Genomic DNA, 8891 nt, shown 5'->3' on the forward strand with positions numbered 1-8891 from the left:
ATTGGACATATATCATAACAGACCTTCCATTGACGAGGTCGTCAAGGTTTTCAGTATTGACAAGTATCTTTGTGAGGATGCCGTTGAATGAAAATAATGATTTGACCGTTCGATCTTACGGTCAAATCGGCATGGCAAGAACTTTGATATGTTTAGGCTAATTCTTAAAAAGCAGGGGTTGGAGGATTTCTTTAGGAAAAACTGTTTTGGGGTGTATTTGGATCTGCCTGAAGAGACAGGTGCACGGTTTCAAATGAAAATGGCATATGGGCTTATGAAGCGTAGGATTCTTTCGGATGCAAAGGATGAGCTTTGGATTAATTCGTGGCATGCCGGTGTGCTTTGGCTTGAAAGAGTTTGCCATAGTTCTCGGCCTTAGATGTCATCCTTGTGAGCTTCCTACTGTTGTATTGAATAAGCTAGCCCGGACTAGCAAGACAACCAAAGAAGCCAAGAAAGTAGGAAAGGGTGGAAAAGATAAGAGTGAAACTGGTTTGGTGGAGTTAGTTGGAAAAAGCTACAAAGGAGATAAGCTGCTTGTAGATTTGCAGTCCAAAACCATGTTGAAAAAGCATAAGCAGTCCTTGTGTTTAGTTTGGTTTGTGCACTGTGTTCTTATGGCAAAAGATACTCAACATACCACTTGGTTTGCTTAAACTTGCAGAGGACTATGAGGCATTCAACAACCATGGATGGGGCCGGGAAAACTTCAAGTTGACTGTTGACTATTTGTCGAAAGAGCTTAAGCCAACAGTGAAGACAGTCAATCTATATGGCTTCCCTTGAGCTTTCATGGTAAAACATTTGCAATGTCAATTTCTTGTACTTTTTGTATTTCTATCATCATTATGATTTTGCTGGTATCTTGCTTTCTAGGCTTGGGCATTTGAAGCCATTCCTCACCTTCGGCAACAAGTGAAGGACTACCCTTCAGAAGTGTCTTTTCCAAAAATGCTTAGATGGCTGACTGCAAAGACCAACACAAGATTGAGTGTTGATCTTTTTAACCCTCCTTTGAAAGAGGTAAGCCTTAAGACATGTATATAGAATAAACTTATTCATCTGTTAGATAATGTCCAACAAGTATGACATCTGTTGCAACAAGTTACTAATCTGTTGGACAATATCCAACAAGTATGACACCTGTTGCAGCAACCTAGTCATCTGTTGCATTTCATGATTTAGGACCATTTTAATATATCTACTTTTTTGTTGTAGGTTGTGCACCCGTGGCTTGTCCCGACAGTACGGGAGTTGGAGATGCCATTCCTTGCTTCCTTTGTGCCCTTACAATCTGTTCCTGATAAAATGATTGAGGGGTTGAAATTAGAATTGGCTGGAGTGACAGCCATCAAAAGGGAATCAGTTGTGGTAGATGTTGGTGGTGGTGGTGTTGTTGCTGGTGGTCAACCTGCTGTTGATGATGTTGCGGCAGAAATTACCGATGAAAAAATAATAGATGATGATGTTGATGTTGGTAGACAAACTCTAATTGGTAGTGTTGTTGGTGGATAAACTCTAATTGGTGGTGATGTTGGTGGACAAACTCCAATTGGTGGAGATGTTAGTTGTGGTGGATTTGGTGGTAGATTTTCCTTTGTTGGTGCCGACACATCGAAATGTGCTTGTGAATGCACCTATTGCAAGCGGCGAATGGATGATTTGATAAAAAATGTTGAGGAGTCGGTGAAGGCACAAAAAGACATAAATTCTGCTTTACAGAGTTTGTTATCCAAGAGGGGTGTCAATCCATCCAAGAAGCTGACCTCACCTTATACTCCTATTCGCATTCGCAAGAAGGGAAAAATAATTTCCAAGGCACTTGCCAATGTTAGGTCAAGAAAATCTTCTACACCCCACAAGGCAGCTGCTGTTGTTGATCTTAAAAAGGTAAATGTGTACAACCATGCAGATGCTCAAAAATTGAAAAAGCTTGAAAAATTCATCAATGCCAAGAAGAGCAAGGGTACGATGTATTCATTGCATGAATTTAAGGCCGATGACTTCAGGATAATGACAAGCATGGAAGATTGGTGGCTGGCCAGTGTAAGTTTGAAAACAATAATTATTTTTGTTGAAACAAGTCTTATTTTGGTTGTATTAGTTGCAACAAGTTATATATTTGTTGCAACAAGTGGAACACTTGTTGCAACAAGTATTGTTCTTGTTGCAACAACTCACTTAGTTGTTCAGGTGACTGACATTTCTTATACTTTTAATGCAGTATGTTGATGAAATTATGCTCCTAATGCGTGTGAGGCAAAGCACTTTCACTGAGCACTATGCTTCCACAGATATAATCTTGGATCTTAACTTCTACAATATCATGCTCAAGCGGTACACAAAGTTGTCGGATGAAAGCACACAGCCGGAAGCTATTCTATTCAATCAAATGCTTGATGATTTTATATGGGATGATGATGTTATCGCTTATTGCAGAGGTACTGTACCAGCCAGAGGTGGTCGCGAGTGGGTTGGTGCCAAAAGGGTGCTTACTGTCGTGAACATAAATGTCAGACAGTTTGTCACCCTCGAATTCATAATTGAGGAGGGGGTGATAAATGTTTATGATTGCAACCTCCCAAAAATCCAAGATGATGAGTTGTTCATCCACATCCAGCCAGTCATTGAATTATGGCCGAAGCTACTGAAGTAGAGTGGCATGTTTGAACACTTGCTCGAAAAATCTAAAGCTCGGCCCGAAGCTTGGAAATTTGTCTTTGAAGGAGAATCTACCCCGCAATGAAACTGCAATGGCATGCGGATCGTATTCACTTGCTTTTATTGAGCATTTGCTTACCGGCACTAACATGATGAAGCCCGAGACTCTATTGTGCGACAACTCAGTGGCGAGGATGCAGTGGCGGTGGGCAGTGGGTGTGATAGATAAAGTTTTGGAGCCCTGAGCTGGCTGTTTAACAAATTACTACTTGAACAATTTTTTTTTTGTCCTTGTTATTATTTATGAATGTTGTTGCAACAAATGCAACAGATAGTACAGTTGTTGAAAAAGTTGCAAAAAATTACTAATCTACTAATATATTTAGACAAGTTGCCTAAATGATTGCAACAGGTCATACAGTTGTTGAAGAAGTTACTAATCCTTTCCAACAAGTAACTAACTGCTTAAATAAGTTACTAAATGTTGCATTAGATAATACAGTTGTGGAAGAAGTTGCAACAAATTACTAATCTGTTTCAACAAGTTACTAATCCGTTCCAACAAGTAATTAATCTATTTAAATAAGTTACTAATTTGTTGCAACAGATCATACAGTTGTGGAGAAGTTGCAACAAATTACTAATCTGTTTCAACAAGTTACTAATCCGTTCCAACAAGTAACTAATCTGTTTAAACAAGTTACTAATTTGTTGCAACAGATCTTACAATTGTGGAAGAAGTTGCAACAAATTACTAATCTGTTTCAACAAGTTACTAATCTGTTCCAACAAGTAACTAATCTGTTTAGACAAGTTACTAATCTGTTGCAACAGATCTTACAGTTGTGGAAGAAGTTGTAACAAATTACTAATCTGTTTCAACAAGTTACTAATCCGTTCCAACAAGTAACTAATCTGTTTAAACAAGTCACTAATCTTTTGCAACAGATCATACAGTTGTGGAAGAAGTTGCAACAAATTACTAATCTGTTTCAACAAGTTACTAATCCGTTCCAACAAGTAACTAATCTGTTTAAACAAGTTACTAATCTGTTGCAATAGATCATACAGTTGTGGAAAGAAGTTGCAACAAATTACTAATGATTGTAGTAGATATATATATTGATCAATAAATATAGTTGATTTCAAATTTTTATCACTAAATATGGGTGAATCAAGTAGTTCACATCAATTTACTCTAATGATCACTCCATTTAGTGTGTATTGGACTTAGTTGATCATCTATCCTGACCCAAAACACCATCAAATTGCTTAAGTATATATATTGATCAATAAATATGATTGATTTCCATTGTTTATCACTAAATGTGGTTGAATCAAGAAGTTCACATCAATTCACTCCAATGATCACTCCATTTAGTGCGTATTGGACTTAGTTGATCACCTATCTTGGCCCAAAACACCATCAAATTGCGTAAGTATATATATTGATCAATAAATATGATTGATTTCCATTGTGTATCACTAAATGTGGCTGATATCCATTGTTTATCACTAAATATGGCTGATTCCCTTTATTGATCACTAAATATGGGTGAACCAAGTAGTATCTATTGATTTCCATTGTTTATCACTAAATATGGTTGTAGTATCTGATTCCCGGCGCAAGTATAGTATCGTTGCGCAATTGTAGTATCTGTTGCGACAAAACCGAGTAAGTTGTTGAACAAGTCCTTACTCTTGTTGGATAAAACACAACAAGTTACCTATTTTCTGTAACAAGTCACTCCACTTGTTTGATTTTCATTATTTATCACTAAATGTGGCTGATATCCATTGTTTATCACTAAATATGGCTGATTCCCTTTATTGATCACTAAATATGGGTGAACCAAGTAGTATCTGTTGCAGCAATTGTAGTATCTGTTGCAGCAAACTGAGTAAGTTGTTGAACAAGTCCTTACTCTTGTTGGGTAAAACCCAACAAGTTACCCATTTTCTGTAACAAGTCACTCCACTTGTTTGATTTCCATTGTTTATCACTAAATATGGTTGATTCCAATTGTTTATCACTAAATGTGGTTGATTCCCTCTACTTAATAATTAAAACTTGAGTCACTCCACTTGTTAGAAAAAACCCAACATATAACTTAGTTGCATCTGCTTAAAAACTTTGATTTTTTGTAAGATGTTCAATGACTTACTAGTTGCTGCAACAAGTCCTGTTACTTGTTGGATAAAACCCAACAAGTTACAGAGCTGTTACAACAAATTCATTACTTGTTGGAAATGGTACAACAATTTATTAACAAGAATATACACATTAGTGATTTGAACATGAACAACATATCATATAAACCAAGTTCACAATCACCAAGAATATAAATTACCATGTTAAGAAAGAATAACATTAAAATGTCATAAAGATCCAACATATAACTATTATTACAACACAATGCAATTTACAACTATGGAGCATTTCGGCTTGGGCATGTTGTTTTTTGTGGCCAACTATTTTGCATAAGGAGCATTTGTTTTTCCGCATAGCTGTCTTTGTACACCTTCTTCCGTGTTTGCTAGAACTTAAAAGCTTCACATCCCTCGGCCACCACTTGCACTTCAGATGTTCACATTTAAAGCAATACACACATCGCGAATTGAATGACATTCCTTTATAAAAACCTGTTTTATCATCTTGAACATGGCTGGACTGTGACGATTGTGCAACATATGGTGTATTACTCGCAAGTTTGGGTATAGGGATCGGCTCACCCCCACTTCCATGAGGCTTCGTACTTCTATAATATGGAATATCCATATCCACCCCATCCAATTTATCATTTAACACATCTTGTTGGTCTTGAGCTAAATTATGGTTGTCGACCGGGCTTCCAACCACGTATACCCTTAAAATGGGCCTAGCTACATCTTTTAAATAAGTACGCAAACGACCCTGATCGGTTATCTTAAAAGGCAAGACCCTCTGGTTTTCAAAAGAGCTATGGATGTAAGTGATGGCAAGGTCTTTAGGTCCACAAGTTAATTCACAATAGTTAATGATTAAGTTCACAAAATCATCAAACTCAACATCTCTTGGGACAGTCATCGCTATCGTCTCTAACATGTGACTACCCTTCCATCGCCAAATATATCGATTGTTCACCTCGATCCATTCACCATGGCAATCAACACCTATTATTATTGAGTCCCCCATTAATGGTGCCTGAAGATATTTTGTTTTAAGAAAATTAGTCATGACTAACGCAAGTCAAAGACCACTTAAACTTATGATTAAGTTAATTATTGAGTGGTTTTTTATGAAATTTTGGACCCAAAGTAGTTAACTTAATCACAATTTTGAGCGGCCTTTGAGCTTGGATGTTCAAAGCTGTCACAACTAGTAATTACAACGCTTGAATGTCAAGTGTTGAAATTACTCTAGGTGATAGCTTTGACCACCCCAAGCCTAAAGGCCACTTAAATTTATGATTAAGTTCATAATTGAGTGGTTTTTTCCTGTAATTTTGGACCCAAATTAGTTAACTTAATCACAACTTTAAATGACTTCTTGGAACAAATAACTGACTTGTTGCAACAAGTAGGTTACTAGTTGCAACAATGTACTCGCTTATTTGTTGGAGATAGCTTCAGTTTTTGTCTCTGTCTCATATCAAAATGGAACAACTATCTAACTTGTTGGAACAACTAACATACTTGTTGCAACAAGTATGTAACTTGTTCCAACTACTTGGTAACTTGTTGGAGACAACTTCCGTTTGTCTGTTTGATAACAAAATGCAACAACTAAGTGACTTGTTGGAACAAATAACTGACTTGTTGCAACAACTAGGTTACTAGTTGCAACAACTCACTTATTTGTTGGAGACAAGATCCTACTGTCTCGTTTCATAACAAAATGGAACAATTATATGAATTATTGGAACAACTAACGTACTTGTTGCAACAAGTATGTAACTTGGTCCAACTACTTGATTACTTGTTGGAGACAGCTTCAGTTTTTGTCTGTTTCATAACAAAATGCAACAACTAAGTGACTTGTTGAAACAAATAACATACTTGTTGCAACAAGTAGGTTACTAGTTGCAACAACTCACTTATTTGTTGGAGACAAACTTCTCGCCCTGTTTCATCCAACAACTATAAAATATGTTCAACAACTGCTGTACTTGATGCAGCAAGTATCATACTTGTTGCAACAAGTAACTCAGTTGTTGGAAAGAGTAGGAGCTCTCCAACAGATTTCACAGTTGTTGCACAAAGTACAACAACTGTTATAAATTATTTATTCACATTTTTAACAATTATTGCAACAGATTAGTAAATCTGTTGCAACAACTTCATAATTTATCAATAACTCTTGCAGAAACTAGGACTACAACAGCTGATGTAAACAGTTCAGAAGCTCTTATACAACAGCTTTAGAACTTGTTGCAACAACTGTACTGCTAGTGTAACTACAAATCTGGGAAAATCAGCAAATAAGGCAACTATACCCAGATGAACAATCGAAGCAAAACATAAAGATTGTTTAACTTACCAATGGACCAAAAAACACTTATGAAGTAATGCCAATGCTACACCAATGACATTCAATCAAAAAATTTTAAAATCGGATGATTTTTTTTTCTTGAGCAATGGCGGATGAAGAAGAAGAAGAAAGCAGCAATAATGGCGGACCAACAAGAAGAAGAAGAAGAAGAAGAAGAAGAAGAAGAAGAAGAAGAAGAAGAAAAAGAGAGCAGCACGAAGAAGAGAAGACGAAGAGATGGGAAGAACAAAAATGGAGAAAACGGCGCTGAAGAGGATTTTTTTTCCCAATTTTTGTATTTTAGGGTTTATAGTGGTTGGGTCAAAGTGTTAAAAATAAAACTTTGGGGAAAAGTGTTAAAAGTAAAGTTTAGGGTCAAAGTGTTAAAAATAAAACTTGAGGGCAAAGTATTAAAAATAAAATAGAGGGCCAAAGTGTCAAAAATAAAACTATTGGGCAAGGTCAAAGCCCCTTAATCACTAATCAAATTTAGTCACCTCTACTCAATAATTAAAACTTGAATCACCTCCCTTCAATTTTAAAACTAAAACATCACCTATAATTAAATGCCCCTGAAAACTATGAGACAAAAGTAAGCTATACTATTTGTGTTCATAGGATAAAACACAGTATTACTCTCTTGTAATTTTAAAGTTTTAATAATTTATTTGTTTGGTGTGGAAATGGACAGAGAGCCCCTCTACGATCATCTTCGGAGTTGTCAGGATTTTTCTTCTATACCGTAACATCTAGTTTTTGTACTAAAATTTCTATCATACAATCAGGGGTAATCATCGGCCAGTATAATACGATCTTCAGGTATTTCATTTGATATTTTTCCAATATTTCGTTTCTTTAAAATGTTGTATCGATAACACATCTAATTAAGATCAGTATAGTTTGATTTTTATCCTCTTGATTTCGATTTATTTGGTTTGCTAAGTTCGCGGATTGAAATTTTAAATAGAGAATTATGAATTATAACTTTCTTTTATCTTTAAGAGGAAAAAAATGTTTGCCAAAACAATAAATTAAAGAAAGTGCCTTTTAGAACTTGTAACTTTCTAGGGAGTGTGAGTTAGTGTCATGACCCAACTCGTGGGTCGAGCGGGCACCCACACTAACCCCCTGGTGAGCGAACCCTTCCCTTACACTACCATTTTTAGAATTAATATGCGGAAGATTAAATAATACAAGCAGTCTCAAATCATATCATAAATATCTAAAGTGCGGAAGTACAAATGAAACCCCAAGAATCTGGTCAAGTCATAGTACAAGAGCCACTACAAAACTACATAAGTCTGAATATAGAAAATACATAAGTGTCTGTAATACTGTCTTGAAATAGAAAGACAGATATCATAAGAGAAGAGTTTTCCGGGCTGCGGACTGGAAAATAGCTGACCCTGAAAACTCAAATAAGAAGCCTCGAGAATCAATCACGAGGTATTGACGCGGAACCTTGTCACGAGCCAACTCGTGAATCGTACGGGCACCCACACTAATCCTCCTGTTGTGTGAACCCTTCTCAAGCACAAAACTCATTTTGACGCCATATTAAGAAAAACAATACGCTAACCATTTCAAACATCATTTTAAAAGAAGAAAATAGCGAAAGGAAATGCTTTCATTCATTGAACTGTTCCCAAAATCGGGTCTAGACTTGTACAGAGTTTCTAAAATGTACAACTTGAAAAAAATTAAAACCTCCAAATGAATA

The 8891-nt window shown here is 36.2% G+C and overlaps 1 protein-coding gene across 1 annotated transcript; it reads left to right on the top strand.

The window, feature by feature from the left end:
* Positions 1-1505: 1505 nt before the first annotated feature.
* On the top strand, positions 1506-2656 carry LOC132038487 (uncharacterized). Its single transcript, XM_059429150.1, has 2 exons — positions 1506-2046; positions 2225-2656. Exons 1-2 carry the CDS (start codon positions 1654-1656, stop codon positions 2654-2656), a joined length of 825 nt encoding a protein of 274 aa, XP_059285133.1. The 5' UTR covers positions 1506-1653.
* Positions 2657-8891: the final 6235 nt, after the last annotated feature.

This window comes from Lycium ferocissimum, chromosome 11, assembly GCF_029784015.1.
Source record: "Lycium ferocissimum isolate CSIRO_LF1 chromosome 11, AGI_CSIRO_Lferr_CH_V1, whole genome shotgun sequence".
In the NCBI taxonomy this organism is placed as follows: domain Eukaryota; kingdom Viridiplantae; phylum Streptophyta; class Magnoliopsida; order Solanales; family Solanaceae; genus Lycium; species Lycium ferocissimum.